The following is an 18972-nucleotide window of genomic DNA, read 5'->3' as shown; positions in this document are numbered from 1 at the left end:
CTATTTGTAAAAAAAAAAAAAGAAAAAAGAAAAAAAAAGAAATTAGCCTATTAACATAATGACATAAAAAGGACCACTCTTCAGATCCCTAGTGCTGGCTCTCCGGAGGGAATCAGAACGTCAGCCTTCCCTTCTGACTAGTCTTTGAAGAGACAGGTCCTTGGCTCGCCCTCCTTCTCTCCCTTCAACTTCTCCATGTTTGTGATGTCTTCTCCCTTTGGCCACTCCTGTCATCACAACACTTTATAAACTAATGTGACCATTTAAAGTTTTCAACCTGTCAGCCAAGAGGGAAATGGTAGATGTCTTAGTGGGACAAGCCAGAGGGTTAATTAAGTAAAGGATATATTTGGGAGGAAAGGGAAACCAGTATTAGCAGAGCTAGAAACTGCCTGTGTTTTGCAAGGATATGTGGAATTTCAAGCTGAAATGGATGCTGTCTCTATTTTCTGCATTTGGGTGGCATCATGTGCTCTGCATTGTATGTGGGAAGGGCATGTCCACTTGAGAAGCTGCGTTCCTAGGATGCTGTGAAAGGGACTGTTGTGATAGAACCTCGGCTGGTTTTTAGAGAGGTCTTGCTCTAACAAGATCTGGATGCTGAGAAGGAACCAACCCTGCAGAGGTCCCTGTGGGCCCAAAGCTCTGTCACAAGATGGGGGTGGGGGAGGGGTTGTCTATGGCAGGCAGCTTGGGGATGGGATCTGAGGGAGGGGCCAGGTGCAGTTGAAGAATGATGCCAGGTGGAAAGATGTTACCCTCGTCCAGGCAGGAGGTAGTACCTTGGACCATGTGGCATTGACAGAGATAAAAGTATTTAGGCTCAAGGGGTATTTTGGAAGTGGATGTGACTGGAGTTTGGCTGATAACCCAAAGATGGAGGGAGAGAGAAAAGGAAGACCCAAAGATGTTTCCTAGATTTCTGGCAGTTGGTGAGTGGAAGTGTCCATTTTTGAAGTCAGGCAGGGCTAGATTTAGGAGGGTTAAAGGGAAGAGGCCTTGGGGCGCCTGGGTGGCTTAGTCGGTTAAGCGTCCGACTTTCGCTTAGGTCATGATCTCGCGGTTCGTGGGTTCGAGCCCCGTGTCGGGCTCTGTGCTGACTGCCAGCTCAGAGCCTGGAGCCTCTTTCGGTCTGTGACTCCCTCTCTCTCTGACCCTCCCCTGCTCACGCTGTCTCTCTCTCCTAGAAATAAATAAAACATAAAAAAAAAATTAAAAAAAAAAAATAAAGGGAAGAGGCCTTTATCCCTGGTGCCTGTGTCCACTCCTCTTCTAAGTCTGTCTCCTCTGCATGTCATAGACCTTGCTCTTGAGTGAGGGGGAGGATGCTGATGCTGCCCTGTTGGATGTCTGTTTTGGACATATCCAGGCAGGTTTTATGGCTCTCTCAGCTGAGGCAGGGGTTATGGGAGTTGAGAAGGTGTGCTGGGTTGAAGGATCATGTTGGTCCCATTGGTTATGGTCAGGATTTTGGCTGCTCTGTTAAGCCTCGTGATGATGACCAGGAGTGAAGAAAGCCAAACATCATTGTTCTTTCTGCTGTGTTCTGGGACTGAGTGTCATTTTTGAAAATATTAAGAAATTTTTTTTTTTTTTACTGATATCAAGTTGTAGTTATAGTCTCAGGGCTCACTCAGCAGGTGTTTCCTGAGCATGTGCTGTGACCCAGGTTGCACCTGGCCTCAGCCAGGGAGCAGGGTTCTTGGTTTAGCGAGTGAGTGCAGGCCTTGATCCACAGAAGACTGAAGATGTTGACTGGGCACCGGGGTGCAGACAAGTATGAAGAGCCAGAATAGCCTGGTGTGGTCAAGAGAAGGGCACCCCAGCAGTTTTGTGAACGTGGCCAGTGAGTCAGGGAGGATGGAAAAGGGACTGAGGCTGTTGAGATACAAGCAGGGGACCTTGGTGCCCTGCCCTCTCCCTTCCTCCCACTTGTCTGAAGATTTCTCACCTCCAGAGGAGTCCCCAGGAGCACTTGCCTCAGAGAAGGGAGGTGGAAGATAAAGCACCTGGCTTAGTGCTGCCACTGGGAAACCCCTCTGGTCAGATGGGTGATGCTTATGGTGGGACACGAGGCCCAGGCAATTAACAGACTTTGCTTCTGCCCCATGCCCAGGAGACACCCACACTCAATGGACCCTGAGAGAAAGCTATTCTCATGCTCTGAGCTGCTGGTCGAGTTAAGATGGCAACAGGTGTAGACCTGTGTACACCAGCTTGCCTTTTTTTTTTTTTTTTTTAATTTTTTATTTTTGAGAGAGAGAGAGAGACAGCATTGAGCAGGGGAGGGTCAGAGAGAGAGGGAGACACAGAATCTGAAGCAGGCTCCAGGCTCTGAGCTGGCTATCAGCACAGAGCCCAATGCGGGGCTCGAACCCACAAACTGTGAGATCATGACTTGAGTCGAAGTTGGACACTTAACCGACTGAGCCACCCAGGCACCCCAACTTGCTTTTGAATCTCAAGGCAGTTGAAGCCATGACACAAATCGAGGGGGGGTGCTACCCCACATGACCTACACTAGGACACCCTTTTAGATGCCAGCTGATCTGAGAAGTAGAAAAGATGCTTCTAATCCATTCTTTCCTAATCTTTTATCCTTTAGAGTGTAAACCTTTAATTTCTGTCTTCTTGTTTGCCCTCATTGCTGTCACTACATATGGTAACTTAAACTTGATTCTGCTAGAACCATGCCTTTGGAAGTGAGCAAACACTGTGATTCTGGCTGGTGTATTGGTGCAGGCTGCCCACCTCCTCTGCCCCTCCAGAAAGGCATGAGGTGGATGATATTGAGAAGGATTAGAATAAGTACTCTAATGCCCCCTTTCTGAAATTAAAATGCAATCAGTGTTGAAACCTATCTGGAAGCTTACTACCTGAAGAAAAGTGTATATCAAAGATGACTGAAAAGTCTTATTTGGGGGAACTCAAGAAAGCAATTATCAGAGAGGAGTATTGAATCAAAACAACCAGAATATAGTGTACAGGTATAGAATTCATGTTTAACCACTACACTGATGCCATTTTACTCAGAATATATCATAGTTATGTTTTAATTAGTAAAGTTTGATAATTTAAAATGAATGAATGAATAAATAAATAAATAAATAAATAAATAAATAAATGTAGTGTTTTACCTCCTTGGAACTAAAAGAAGCTTTATGTAGTTTTAGAAGATAGGACTAGAAACTTTGGCAAGTAAGAGAAATTTCTTGGGTCTCTGTTAACTGAAAGATTTGCTATGAACTAGGCTTGATTCTGAAGTTTAATCCCTGTTGTTGGCATGACCACAAAATATGTCTTTCTTATGCTAAGATAAAAAGAGAAGAGCCTGTGCGAAGGAGGAACCAAGAAATGAAGTGATTTTTCCATTCTCTGTCCTCCATTTTATCCCCTGCCCCAGCAGTTGGAGAGGATGAGAAGGCATAAGGGAAGTTTGGCCCTTTGAGGAAAGGTAGATGCTCATGATACCACACATTTGCACAGCATCTGGCCATGAGGGTATCAGGCCAACCTCCTACATCATCCTTGGAGGAATGAATTCCTGGGGAGAAGGCTTGTGGTATTGGTTCTGAGAGAGAGGTTCTTCACCAGCACTATTGTGTCCATACCGCTGGCCAAACACATTGTGCATCCATCCTGGTGCTAATGGCTCAGGATTTGTTTTTTTACTGCAGGATTTTCCTCCAGGAATTCAGGCAGCAGTGTTATACCTCATGTGTCCTCAGGGACGTGAGCAGACCAGGGAATATCTGCACAGTAGGTACCCATTTGGAGGAAAAGAAAGATTAGGTGGATTGGACTTGATTGTTCTTTTAAAAGTGATCAGCTGTGACTGAACTACAGATTTCAGCCTCAGTTTGTGAAATTACGTTTGTGTCATTTTTATTCTTCTACCCTAAACTAGTATTTTTTGTTAAATTGTTTGGATTCTAACAATTCTGCCAAAAATTTGGGTGAGTGACATTGATGTTGACTGTTCATCTTATATGATACTTTTTTGAGGACCAAAAAAGGAAGAATGACAATACATTGTATGAGTCAGAGTTGATTATTATATTCAAAGCCAGCATTTTACTTTGTTTTGTTGCAATGCAATTTAAAGTGTCCATACCTGTGAGATTATGGAATACACATGAATCCAATTAAAAAATCTAATAGTTTTTTTTGTTTTTAATGAATGATGAACTAGTACAGGTCTTGTGAGAATAATATTGAATTAGATGAGTGGCTCATCATAATGCTATTTGGTTCTTGGAATATCACACTCTGAGTGAACATACTATGCTCTTGAGTGTGTCACTGATGTTCTCTTTCTGTAAGATAAGTAAGATTGTCCCTGACGTACAGTTGAAGACTCATAGCTTCAAGGGTGTTAGAGAACCCAAGACACCGCTATTGAGTCTAGTGGCACGTCATCTGGTTTCAAAGTGAGCCCCAAGTCTTTGATGCTGGGTGTGGCCAGCAAACTGTTTCTTGAATTGAGCTGTAAGACTGGACATCCAAATAACTTCCTTCTTCTAAATCTAAGTATTTTATAATAAAGTGTTCATAACTTTGGCCTGTTCAGAGGTAGTGCCTTCTCTTCTTCCTCTGAGTAGTTACATCACTTTGGTTGTAATGCCCCTGGAATGTGCCCTATTTGGGGTGAGTGTAGTCCATAGGGAAGCTGGACATTAGCCAGAGGTGTGGTTGAGGGTGGCAGGAGGGCAGGACCCCAATTTTTTTTTAATTTTTTAATGTTTGGTTATTTTTGATGTAGTCCCAATATATTTGAGAGAGAGAGACAGAGCATGAGTGGGGGAGGGATGAGAGAGAGGGAGACACAGCCTGAAGCAGGTTCCAGGCTCTGAGATGTCAGCACAGAGCCCGACACGGGGCTCAAACTCACAAACCCGCGAGATCATGACCTGGTTTGAAGTCAGATGCTTAACTGACTCAGCCACCCAGGCACTCCTGGGACCAGGTAATATTAAGCTACAGGCCCCAAGCAATTCAGGGCGGCTTTGAAAATGACTTTTCTTATTGGTAGTATGAGGCCCTCAGATTTCTTTTTGTTTTTAAATTTTATTTTAATTCCAGTTAGTTAATATACAGTGTTACATAAGTTTAGGTGTACAGTATACTGATTCAGCAATTCCATACATCACCCAGTGCCCATCACAAGTGCACTCCTTAATCCCCATCACCTATTTCACCTATCCACCCCTCCTATAACCATCAGCTTGTTCTCTATAATTAAGAGTCTGACTCTGGGTTTACCCCTCTCTCCTTTTTCCCCCTTTACTCATTTGTTTTGTTTCATAAATTCCACATATGAGTGAAATCATATGGTATTTGTCTTTCTCTGAGTGGCTTCTCATTAAGGATGATATTAGCTGTTATTTTTTCACTTATGACCTTTATTGAGATATGTTCCTTTCAACCTACTTTGTTGAGGGTTTTTATCATGAATGGATGCTATACTCTGTCAAATGCTTTTTCTGTGTGTATTGAAATGATTATATGGCTTTTATCCTTTTACATATTGATGTGATGTATCACATTGATTGATTGTGAATATTGAAGCACTTTTGCAGCCCACGAATAAAATTGCACTTGATCGTGGTAAATGACTCTTTTAATGTATTGTTGGATTCAGTTTGCTAGTATTTTGTTGAGAATTTTTGCAAGCGTGTTTATCAGGGAAATTGGCCCGTAGTTCTCTTTTAGTGGTGTCTTTATCTGGATTTGGTATCAGGGTAATGCTGGCTTCATAGAATGAATCTGGAGAATTTCTTCCTTTTCTATTTTTTGGAATAGTTTGAGAAAAATAGATATTAATTCTTTTTTAAATATGTGGTAGAGTTTGCTTGTAGAGCCATCTGGTCCTGGACCTTAGTTTGTTGGGATTTTTTTTATAATGGATTCAATTTTTTTGCTGATAATCAGTCTGTTAATGTTTTCTATTTCTTCCTGTTTCAGTTTTAGTAGTTTATATGTTTCTAGGAATTTATCTGTTTCTCTAGATTGTCCAATTTGTTGGCATAAATTTTTCATAATATTCTCTTATAATTGTATTTTTATGGTGTTGGTTATTTCTCCATTCTCATTTGTGATTTTGAGTACTTTCTCTTTTTTCCTGATAAGTCTGGGTGTAGGTTTATCAAATATGATGATCTGTTCTATGTTTTGTTGTTGTTCTTTTTCATTTTTATATATAATTTATTTCTGCTCGAATCTTTATTATTTCTCTTCTTCTGCTGGGTTTAGGTTTCATTTGTTGTTCTTTTTCTAACTCCTTTAGGCATAAGGTTAGGTTGTGCATTGGAGATATTTTTCTTGATTGTTGAAGTAGGTCTATATTGCTATAAACTTCCTTTAATTTCCTGGTTGATCCATTCAGTGTTTAGTAGTATATTCTTTAACCTATGTGTACCTGTGGTCTTTTCCAAAGTTTTTCATGTGGTTGACTTCAAGTTTCATTGTGTTGTGATCAGAAGAGATGCATAGTATGATCTCAGTCTTTTTGTACTTATCGAGACCTGATTTGTGACCCAGTATGTGATCTATCCTGGAGAAATAACAGCCAACACCACAGAAGTACAACCAATTATAAGAGAATATTATGAAAAATTATATGCCAACAAATTGGACAGTCTAGAAGAAATAGATAAATTCCTAGAAACGTAAATGCCCCATGTGTACTTTAAATCTTTTTTTAATGTTTATTTATTTATCTTGAGAGAGACAGAGAGCCTGAGCAGGGGAGGGGCAGAGAGAGAGAGAGGATACCAAGCAGGCTCTCCACTGTCAACGCAGAGCCCAATGTGGGGCTTGATCCATGAACTGCAAGGTCACGACCTGAGCCAAAATCAGGAATCAGACACTTAATCAACTGAGCCATCCAGGTGCCTCGCCATGTGCACTGTAAAAGAATGTATATTTTTCTGCTTTAGGATGGAATGTTATGAGTACATCTGTTAAATCTACCTGCTCCAGTGTGTCATTCAGAGCTATTGTTGCCTTGTTGATTTTTCTGCTTGGATTATCTGTCCATTCATGTAAGTGGGATGTTAGAGTCCTCTCCTGTTTTTGTATTGTTATCAATGAGTTCCTTTATTTTTGTTGTTTTATGTATTGGGTGCTTCCAAGGTTAAGGCATAAGTATTTACAATTATTAGATCTTCTAGGGTGCCTGGGTGGCTCAGTTGGTTGAGTGTTCGACTTTGGCTCGGGTCATGATCTTGCGGTTCGTGGGTTCCAGCCCCACATCGGGCTCTGTACTGACTGCCAGCTGAGAGCCTGGAGCCTATTTCGGATTCTGTGCCTCCCTCTCTCTCTGACCCTTCCCCTGCTCATGTTGTCTCTCTCTCTCAGAAATAAATAAAACATTTTAAAAAATTATTAGATCTTCTTTTTGGATACACCCCTTAATTATGATATAGTGATCTTCTTTATCTCATGTAACAGTCTTCAGTTTAAAATCTAGTTTGTCTGGGGGCACAAGCTGTCCAAATCTTGATCTCAGTTCAGGTCTTGGTCTCAAGAATCTTGATCTCAAGGTCATGAATTCAAGCCTCACATTAGTCTCTGCACTGGGTATGAACCCTACTTAAAAAAAAAAAAAGTGCTTTGTCTATAGAAGTATGGCTACTCTGGCTTTCTTTTTAAGGTTCATTTGCATGATAAATATTTCTCCATTCCTTCACTTTCTCACTTTCAATCTGCAGGTGTCTAGGTTTAAAATGAGTCTCTTGGGTGTAGCGTATAGAGAGATATTGGTTTTTTGTTTTTTTTTGTTTTTTTTTTTTATCCATTCTAACACCATTTCTCTTTTGACTGGAGTGTTTAGTCCATTTACATTCGGAGTAAATGATGGATATGTATTTACAGACTTTTTTTTTTTTTTTTTACTTGTTTTGTCATTGTTTCTGGGGATTTTCTCTGTTCCTTTCTAGTCTTTATCACTTTTGATCTTTCCTTCCCACTCAAAGAGTCTAATATTTCTTGCAGTGCTTGTTTAGTGGTTACGAACTCTTTTAGCTTTTGTTTGTCTGGGAAACTCTCTCTCTTCTATTTCAGTGATAGCCTTGCTGAATAGAGTATTCTTGGCTGCAGATTTTTCCCATTCAGCACTTTGAATATATCCTGCCACTCCCTACTGGCCTGCCAAGTTTCTGTGGCGAGATCTGCTACTAACCTTCTTTGTTTTCCCTTTTAAGTTAGGGACTTCCTTTGTCTTGCTGCTTTTTTTTTTTTTTTACACAAATAGTTTATTGTCAAATTAGTTTCCACATAACACTCAGTGCTCATCCCCAAAGTGCCCCCCTTCATGCCCCATCCCCTCCTCCCCCCCACATCCATCAGTCCTCAGTTTTTGTCAGCATTCAAGAGTCTCTCATGGTTTGCCTCTCTCCCTTTCCCCCCCCTTTTCCGCCCTTCTTCTCCCCCTGTTCCTCCGTCAAGTTCCTCCTAATCCTCCTATACGTGCAAACATATGATATTTGTCCTTCTCTGCCTGACTTATTTCGCTCAGCATAACACCCTCAAGGTCCATCCATGTTGCTACACTTGCTGCTTTTAGGAATTTTTTCCTGAGCATTATATTTCACAAATTTAACTACAATACGTTTTGGTGTTGGCCTACTTTTGTTAATTTTTGATGCAGCCCTCTGGTTTTTAAAGCCAAAATTTATGGATATTAGTCCTCTCATGTGAGCTCCCTGGTGCAAGAGGACTTTTTCTCTGTCCTCTTTGCATACTTAGTTCCCTCTCTTTTGTTGGCAGGCTCTGTCTGCCTTTCTGACCATCCTAACATTTCAGATGCAGCTTCTTCTCTGCGTTTCATTGTGGAGTTTTTTCTCACAGTCTTTAGTTACCTCTCCATCTTACTGATTTGGAGATGGAGCGTATTTCATTGAAAACGTGGGATGGGGTAAGTTCAGGGTCCTCTTCCTCCACCATCTTTCCTAGCTCCTGAAACCATTAGATTTCACTAACAATTTTCATGTTTTTCTTTTGAAACAGTAGAACTTATCAAGCAAAAACCTCACACCAAATTCCAGCATTTAAATGCACATTGTGGTTCTTTGAGGAGGAGTTGGGAAGAGGGTATATGTGGTCTGATGATCAAAATAATTCCCCTTTCAGGTGTGATTGGGGGTTGTAAGAGTGGGCACAGGAGACACTTAGCAGTGTTTCCAACCTGGTCAGTGTTGTATTTGAAAATTGTTTTCAGTTTTTCTACTTTCTGTTTTTGGGTCTTAGGACCACCCACACATTTTGATTCTCCAGAAGGACTCACAGACTCATCTATACTCACAGCTATAGTTCATTATAGCAAAAGGATGCAAAGCAGTAAGGGAAAAGATGCATCAGGTGTGATTGAACCCGGTGAAGTCTACCAGTTGTCCCTCATGGGGGTTGCTTGGGATGTGTAGTTTTTCTGCCCAGCGAAGAGAAGTCCACTCAAATGCTCCAGTCCAAGGCTTTCACTAGGGCTGTTACATAGGAATATGCCACCTATGTTGACTGTTCACAGTTACTGAAATCCCAGAGTCCCCAGAAGGAAAAGAGCCCACCATAAATCACTGTTTGTACATATAACCTAAACAAGTTTATTTAGCATGGTTAAATGCCCCAGTGGTAGAAAACAGCCTTATTGGGCACAGGTACCCCGATGTTTATAGCAGCGCTGTCGACAATAGCCAAAGTATGGAAAGAGCCCAAATGTCCATCGACATATGAATGGATAAACGTACACACACACACACACACACACACACACACAGGAATATTACTTAGCAATCAAAAGAATGAAATTCTGCCATTTGCAACAACATAGATGGAACTAGAGGGTATTGTGCTAAGTGAAATTAGAGAAAGGCAAATATCATAGGACTTCACTCATATGTGGAATTTAAGATACAAAACAGATGAACATACAGGAAGGGAAGCAAAAATAATATAAAAACAAGGAGGGGGATAAAACATAAGAGACTCTTAAATATAGACAATAAACTGAGGGTTGCTGTAGGAGTTATGGGTGTAGGGAAGGGCTAAATAGGCAAGGGGCTTTAAGGAGGAAACTTGTTGGGATGAGCACTGGGTGTTATATCTAGGGAATGAATCACTTAATTCTGCTCCTAAAATCATTATTGCACTATGTGCTAACTAACGTGGATGTAAATTTAAAACAAAACAAAACAATAATATTCCAAAGGGTGAATTCCCAGGAATTGCAAGCAGGCCTGCTGTGCTAGTTCTTCAGAATTCTCACTTTTCTGATATGGTTTTCAATGTATGTAGAGAAATATTTAAGACAATGATTAAGGGGGTAGGAGAAGGATACAGGGAACCTAAATGGAGGCGAGGTTGGTACACTTCAATCACAGTGGTAAAATGTTGCTAACAGTGGATTATAATTAACTTATACACTGCATAAGACCTAGAACAACCACTAAAACATCCATGTGAAAAAATAATCTTGAAACTATAGGTCAATCACAGTGGAATTCTAAAAGATGTTTGAGTGACCCAGAGGAAGTCAGGAAGAATGAAACAGACCCTACTTAGGTATCAATAATTACATATGTATAAATGTACCAAATGTAAGTGAGATGTCTAAATATAATTAAAATACTGAGAGATAGGCAGAGTGGATTTTAAAAGTTGATTGAGCAAGACATGCACTTCAAATTAATGATATAGGTAGGTTGAAAGTGAAAGGATGGATTAAGATATACCATGCATGGGGCGCCTGGGTGGTTCAGTTGGTTAAGTGTCCGACTTCATCTTAGGTCATGATCTTGCAGTTTGTGGGTTTGAACCCCGCATCAGACTCTGTGCTTACAGCTCAGAGCCTGCAACCTGCTTCGGATTCTGTATCTCTCTACCCCTCCCATGCTCATGTTCTGTCTCTCAATAATAAATAAATGTTAAAAAAAAAAAAAAAAGATATACCACGCAAACATTGATCAGGAGAAAGGAATGACTCTATTAATATAAGATAGAGTTTAAAGCAGAGAATATTAATCTGGGGCCAAGAGGGACTTTACAGAATAGGGTCAAGCCACCAAGAAAATACAGCAGTCCTGTTTGTGTACCAAACAATAGAACTTCAAAATAGTTGAAGCAAATACTGTACTCACATGGGTGAAAGGAAAAATGAACGACTCCACAATTATAGTTGGGGAATTCAACATTTCTCTCTTAGTCATCAGTAGACAGAAAATCAGCAACAGTAAAGAAGTAAACACCATCAAGCCAGCAGTAAATTATTGACATGTGTAGAGCACTTCACACAACTAAAGCAGAACATACATTCTTTTCAAGTGCCCATGGGGCTTTCCCCCAGATAGACCATATTCTGGGCCATAAAACAAACCTCAAGAAAATTTTAAAAGAGTTGAAATCATACAGTGTGTTCTGTGACCACAGTGAACTCAAAATAGAAATCAGTAGCAAAAAGGTGATAAGAATAATCCAAGCATTTGGAAATTAATACTTTCTAAATGATCCATGGGTCAAGAGGAAGTCTCCAGGGAAATGTTTAAAAAGACAACCAAACTGGGGCGCCTGAGTGGCTTAGTCGGTTAAGCGTCCGACTTTCGCTTAGGTCATGATCTCGCGGTTCGTGGGTTCGAGTCCCGCGTTGGGCTCTGTGCTGACTGCCAGCTCAGAGCCTGGAGCCTGTTTCAGAGTCTGTATCTCCCTCTCTCTCTGACCCTCCCCTGTTCATGCTGTCTCTCTCTATCCTAGAAATAAATTAAAAAAAAAAAAAAAAAAAAGACAACCAAACTAAATGAAATGCAAATATATCAAAATTTGTGGGATGCAGCTGAAAAGTGCTGAGAGGAAAATACACAGCACTGAATGCTTATTAGGGGTCTCCCTGCTGAGTGTGCATCTGTGTTCTTTTTTTTTTTTTTTAATTTTTTTTTTAATGTTTTATTTATTTCTAGGAGAGAGAGAGACAGCGTGAGCAGGGGAGGGTCAGAGAGAGAGGGAGTCACAGACTGAAACAGGCTCCAGGCTCTGAGCTGGCAGTCAGCCCAGAGCCCGACGCGGGGCTTGAACCCACGAACCTCGAGATCATGACCTAAGCGAAAGTCGGACGCTTAACCGAATAAGCCACCAAGGCACCCCTGTGCATCTGTGTTCTTAAACAAGCTTGAAGGTTCCCTTCTAAAGGAAACCACCCTGATTTCCTTTCTCACCCACTCATTCTACAAGGGCTGCTGTCCCAGCTCCCTGTGTGTCCCTGATCAGTGTCTGTTCCCAGATGTCTCCCCAGGAGACTGGGAGCAGCTCTGAGGAGAGAGCAATGAAGATGTATTCATTTCTCATTCCAGGACCTTAAACTGGCAGTTTGATAAATCTTTGAAACCAAATGGCTTTGTTTTCTTTTTTCTGTTTTAGGAAGCTTGCTTGTCATGTCTTTATGTTGAAGATATAAATACCAGTAAGGACAGTCTAACAAATTCTCTGGAATTCTCCATCTTAAGGACACTGTATTGAATGCATCTTTGGTGCAGCAATTTTTTTTTTTTCTTGGTGCAGCAATATTTCACCTTGGGTGCATAGTGACCACATTGAAAACTCTGGATTTCATCAAGCGCTTATATTCTTTATCCCTCAGGCTTTGAACTTGGCCTACTCTAGCATTTATGGCAGCTACCGAAACTTTGTGGGGCCTCCGCACTTTCAGGTCATCTGCCGGCTGCTCGGCTACCAGGGTATTGCAGTGGTCATGGAGGAGCTGCTGAAGGTCGTGAAAAGCCTGGTATGTTTTCTTTGATATGTTTCCTTTACACAGTGCAGTGTTCTGTACCCAATTCTTTTTTTTTTTTTTTTTTAATTATTTATTTTGGCGAGAGTACAAGTGGGAGAGTGACAGAGAGAGGAGGTCAGAGGATCTGAAATAAGCTTTGCACTGACAGGCTGACAGCAGTGATCCTGATGTGGAGCTCAAATTCAAACACCATGAGATCATGACCTGAGCCATGGTCAGATGCTCAACTAACTGAGCCACCCAGGTGCCCCTGAACCCAATTCTAATGTGGGGAGGGGGATTTTCCACCCCACTGAGCAATTCTCTGATACCAACTGGGTGTCCTATAATTCAACTCAATTCTAGCACTGTCTACCTGGAAATAGCATCAGATCTTACAGATTAAGGGCTCTGACCCACAAGATTGCCCTGTGCCCACTCCCACTCAATCTCAAGTCTGATTTGTCACCTGTGCCTCTGACCCACTGGCTGTAAATCAGAGGTTTATATAGCCCCCTCCTTGGGTTCAATTAATTTGCTAGGGCAGCTCACAAAACTCAGGAAACTAGTTTACTCGCCAGGTTACCAGTTTGTTACAAAAGATACAAATCCACAGCCGGGTGAAAAGATACCTCAGGAGAGGTCCCAAAGAAAGGAGCTTCTCTCCTTGTGGATTTTGGAGCCCCTCATAGTGGCCTGTGGAACTGTTTTGGTTCCCAAACTGTTAAGCTCTCCAGACCCTACCCTATTGAAGTTTTATGGGCGTTTCAGTGCATAGCCACAATTGATTAAACCACTGGCCTTTGGTGACTGACTCGACCTCTAACCCCTTTCCCTCCCCAGAGGTCTAGGAGTGGGATTAAATGTCCCAAATCCAACCATGGGGTTGGTTCTTCTGGCAACCAGCCTCCATTGGTGGGTGGCCTCCAAAAGTGACCTTATTAACATAATAAGAGACACTTCTAAGGCTCTCAGGATAATTTGAAGGGATTTACGGCCTCTGTGTCAGGAATAGGTACAAGACAAAATATATATTTATTATAAATCATAGTATCACACACAGCCTTGAATTCACTGGGGTGGAAAAGCCAGCGGGGTGGTGGGTGGGGGTCTTCCCTCTGTGTCTGAACTGTTCAGTTTAGCACTACTTTTGACCATATGTAGCTTTTCTTTTTTTATATTTAAACTTTTAATTTTAATTTCTCCCCCAACTGTCTTAATTCAAGAGAATAGGTCCATGTTATTTTAACTAATTCGTAGAAAAAGTTAAGAGGCTGCTGGGTGGCTCAGTCAGTTAAGCCTCGACTTCAGCTCAGGTCATGATCTCATAGTTTGTGGGTTGGAGCCCCATGTTGGCTCTGTGCTGACAGCTCAGAACCTAGAGCCTACTTCAGATTCTGTGTGTGTCTCTCTCTCCTTCTGCCCCTCCCTTGCTTACTGTCTGTCTCTCTTAAAAATAAATAAACATTAAAAACAGCTTTCTTATAAAGGACCACTACTATTGTCTGAGGGAAACATGAAGGCATTATGGAGAGACTGTTTTAGTTGGCAAGCATCTGGGCAGGGACAATTGTATGAAGATTCCTATTTCTGATTGTGAAATGGGTCTCCAGGAGACATTTATCCTGGGAGATATGGAGGAGAGCCTATTGGCCATGAGGAGCTCTGAGCTGTCTGTGGGGTAGAGCCTAGCAAGAGGGATATGGGCTCAGCTATGAGGCAGTAGTGTGGGCAGGGTCCTGCTGCTGTTCAGACTTCTGTTATTCAGTGATAGCTGGTTGTACCTGGAAAGTTGATGGTGTGCACCCCTGTCCTGGGTGTTGAGGGTTAAACTGTGAATAAAGGATTCAGACACTCATCCGTGTAACTTCAGATTGAAGTCAGAAGTTCTATGCAGAAGTATTTTATTTAAGTCTTTTGGAAAGAGAAAGCAAGAGAATGATACATGTAGACTAACATGGATTTAGTTTTCTATGTGTTATTTCTATTAACTGAGAAAGAACTTTATAAAATCTTAATCTTTAATCTTTTTTATTATTTTAATCAACTTCCTATGATTGAGCCCATTTCTTTAAGATTTTTTTTATTGCCAAATACAGACTTTCAGATCTTTCCCATATATAAAGCTGAATTTATGGCCACATAATTAAAGTAGCAGTCCATCAAAGAGTTGATAAGATCATTAACAACGCAAAGCAAAAGCTGACAGAATTCTAAGAGGTTGACAAAATATACAACATTTTTGGATCAGAAATCAATTAGAATATATAAAAGTTGGGTCTTTTGACACAGTCATGAGCCCATGACCCACTCAGTCACTGCTAGGACCCGCAGCTAGAACCTTTGCCCCAAAACACATAACTTGTAAGGTATAAGGCACATGAGGTAACAGTGTCCAGTGTTGCTGCTATACCAGATCCATCAGAGGAATACAGAAACTGCCCCATGAGGATGTCACTTCTTCAGAGCTGCCACACTCAACCACTGTTGGATACAACTAGAGCTCCTTTCCCTCCCACTGTCATACAGTGGGACAGGCCACTTATCTCCTAAAAGAAGAATTGTGTTTTAGAAAATGTATTTAGTTACTTCTATAAAGTCACTCTGGTGGAGGTGTCCATGGATAGGATTTCCTTTATCAGCCAAAGTGATTCTCAGCCCTGGTGATTAACCATGTGTTTTACTAAGACTCCCTTTTAGAACCCCCATGCACCACTCACAACCGGTGGTGGTCAGTGGCTGATGTAGCCTCTCTCTTCTGCAGCTGCAAGGCACGATCCTGCAGTACGTGAAGACGCTTATGGAGGTGATGCCCAAGATCTGCCGCCTTCCCCGGCATGAATATGGCTCTCCTGGTGAGTGTGGGCACCTCCCTGGCGGTGTGGTACGGAGAGAACAGCATAAACATCCAGATTTGAGTGCAGGAAATCAAGTCAGAAATTACTGATAAGGATAGGATCTGCTTTCCCCAGGTGGGAGGAAGTCAGGAACCTAATCAAAGCCTGATTGTTTCCAGTGGAACAAACAAACCAGCTTTTCTTTAGGGAGCAGGTGTGTTAGAATTGTCACACTTGGGTGAGAAAGATATGGGAGAGAGCGGCAGTGCCCCCTAGTCACTAATGGGTAATGGGGCTCTGAACTCTGTGCCCTCTGACTCCTGCACAACACTGGGACCCTGAAGATTACCAACCAGGGAAAGACAGGGAGCTCACCTGCCATGTCCAACTGCCCTGGGATCCTTGCAAAATGGCAGTTGGGACCTGATAGTTGAGATGATGTGTTTGAAAACTGTAAAGTCTCTAACTTTGTTCTTTGTAGAGTTGTTTTGGCCATTTTAGGTCTCCTGCATAACCACATAAATTCTGGAGTCAGCTTGTGGAGTTTTGACTGGTCAGCATTTGAATGTATAGATCAAATTAGGGACTCTTAACTTTCTTTCCAGTTTCTATGCCTGGTGTCTTTTTGTGCCTTTATCACAGTGTGCGAGATCTCCAGGACAGTGATGAAAATGTGTTGTTTTGCTTTGGAGCTCAGGGAGATAGAATGCATGTTCCACCACTGAGAGTTATGACATTAGCTACAGGGTTTTTGTAGATGTACTTTAGCAGATTAAGTACATCCCCTTCTATCTATGCCTAAGAAGGGATAATGAATTTTATCAAAACCTTTTCTGCCTCTGCTGGAGATGATGATGTGGTCTTTCTCCTTTATTCTTGTAATGTGCCTCCTCCAAAGATATAGGATTGATAGAGAAAGAGGCTTTGGAGCTGAGGCCCAAGGCCCAGGTGTTGCAAGGAAGATGTTGGGATCAAGGGACACATGGCCATCTCCATAGCAGGCACAATGGCAGTGTCAGAGATGTTTCATGACCAACACAGGTGCTCCCAACCATAGAGCTCAGGCTGTGCCTGCAACCTCCCCAGCCCCTTTACTCACTATCTGCTACTACAGGCATCCTAGAGTTCTTCCACCACCAGCTGAAGGACATTGTTGAGTATGCGGAGCTGAAGACAGTGTGCTTCCAGAATCTGCGGGAGGTGGGCAATGCTGTCCTCTTCTGCCTGCTTATCGAGCAGAGCCTGGTGAGTGCTCAGCCTAGCCAACCCTCAGGCCATGCAGAGTCATTACCCACAGGTGATGGAAAAAAGCATTTTTTAGAGACTTGATTTATTAGGGTTACTTAATGGGGGTAAAAAGAGAGTGTTATAAAGCACCATTTTTCTTGTTTTTGAATTTGTTTCATGCAACTGAAAAACAAAAGTACAATATAGTTCATTGTTTAAGAATGTTCTACTATGTGAACACTGTGGAAATATTTTATTATGTAGTATTTGCTACATCTAAACAAATGTGACGTATATGTAAGGGTGTAAAGCACTGCTGCCCAGGAGAGCTGTTTGCATGATGGAAAGTTCTGTATCTGAGGCAGTTGAGCACTTGAAGTGTGGCTTAGTGTGAGTGAAGAACTGATTTTTAAGTTTTGTTGAATTTTAATTATTTTATGTTTAAAAAGCTACATATGTCCCATGACTACTGTGGTGGATAGCATGATAGAGCAAATGCTGGAAGCTTCTCTCCACCGATTGCTTCCTTGTGGTGTCATTTAGCCTGTCTTGCAGTCCCCTCATGACAACTGACCATTCTGCATTAGAAAACTTAGTGACTGTAACATAGAGTTGCTTGTGGCTTTACTTGCTTTACTCTGGTTTTCTCTGTGTGACTAAGGAGGGCATCTTCATTTGTTGCTTGTTCTTCCTATTCTGTTAAATCCTCCATTGTGTCTTTTGCCCATTCTTCTCTGGCTTGTTTATCGAAGCTCTTTGCATATCCTTTGTGTGTTACATGCATTGCAAATACTTCTCCCTGTTTGTGGTTTGTCTTTTCACTCTGATAGTGGTGATTTTTTTTATAAACTGATACTTAATTTGTTTTTCTTTTAAGTTTATTTACTTTGAAAGAGAACATGTGCAAGTGGGGGAGGGGGAGACAGAGAGAGAGAGAGAATCACAAACTGACAGTATAAAGCCCACCCCAGGGTTTAAACTCAAACTGTGAGATCAGATTCGGACGCTCAATCGAGACACCCAGACAGCCCCCTTTTCATATCTTTTTAATGAAGTTCTTTCCTACCAAGGGGGATCATAAAATACTCTTTTATATATTCAACTGAAAGTTTTAAGTTTTGCTTTCTAGATTTAGGTTTATACTCTGTATATAAGAGTAGATGAAGTTTCCTTTTTTCTCTATGGGGCTAATCAGTTGTCTCTCCTCTAGTGGCTGAAGAACCCCTCCTTTCCTTGATGATCTGCAGTGTCACTGTGTCTTCTGCCAGGTTTCTGTGGATGTACTGGTCAGTGTCCAGGCTTTCTGCCATGTCCCATTTCTCATATTTCTGTCCATGGCATAACAACATCTTGCCTAATTCATGATGGCTCTCACTTAAGTCTTGCTACCTGACAGGTCGTGTTCCTTTACCATAATCTTCAAGGGTATGTTGCTTCTTCATACATTTTTGTTTTGCTTAAAGTATCAGCTTGCCAAATGTATTGAGAAGACATACTGACATTTCAGTGTTAATTGTGTTGCATCTCTAGACATGTTTGGGGAGATCTTTTGCTATGTTGCTTCTTAAAGGAGTCTCTTGTCTTCAGGACCATGGGAGCTTGCCAGAGGCAGGGTCATGCTTTATAGTGACAGGGACCCTGGTACCCCTATACATTTCAAACTATGACAGCCAGACTACCACACTCAAAGAGACTGGCCACTGGATTGGCCACCTTATACCTAAATTAAAAAAAAAAAAAAAAGAAAGAAAAAAAATATACTGTCAGAGAATCCAAAGGTGGATGTGGATACCTTCAGGAGTTGATGGCCTCCCATCAAGACCTGCATCTTTTGACTTTACCCTCTGTTACTGTGTTCCTGGGTAGAACCTTTCCATGTGTGTGATACAGAGGGGCCACCCCAGGCCATCTGCAATTCAGCATGGACTCTGAGTGATCAGCCCCTCACATGCTACCCTCTTCCACAACTGGAGTGACGGCATAAAGTGAAGGACCCACCAGAGTCACTGGGTGGGCTGGCAGTTTCTTAAAGATTGGGTAGGCCACCTGTGGAGGCAGTAAGCAGCTGATGTCCAGGACAGCTTTGTTCCAGGAACATATTAGTGAGAACGGAATCTTCCACTACAATATTTGTGAATTTTTGACAACCACATA

At 41.7% G+C, this 18972-nt stretch overlaps 1 protein-coding gene across 2 annotated transcripts in view; it reads left to right on the top strand.

Annotated features, from left to right (window-relative positions):
• The window catches only part of CYFIP1 (cytoplasmic FMR1 interacting protein 1), a 91505-nt gene that overhangs the window by 44190 nt on the left and 28343 nt on the right, over positions 1-18972 (top strand). For both annotated transcript variants that reach the window (XM_039220246.1, XM_039220245.1), the window contains exons 23-25: positions 12623-12766; positions 15519-15609; positions 16706-16836. In XM_039220246.1, the coding sequence (XP_039076177.1) occupies positions 12623-12766; positions 15519-15609; positions 16706-16836 (366 nt within the window). The remainder of the gene's footprint in view (positions 1-12622; positions 12767-15518; positions 15610-16705; positions 16837-18972) is intronic.

The sequence above is a fragment of the Hyaena hyaena genome, unplaced genomic scaffold (assembly GCF_003009895.1).
Source record: "Hyaena hyaena isolate Hyena2069 unplaced genomic scaffold, ASM300989v1 scaffold_892, whole genome shotgun sequence".
Taxonomy (NCBI): Eukaryota; Metazoa; Chordata; class Mammalia; order Carnivora; family Hyaenidae; genus Hyaena; species Hyaena hyaena.
The sequence above is the reverse complement of the archived record's forward strand: the minus strand, read 5'-3'. Positions and strand labels throughout refer to the sequence as shown.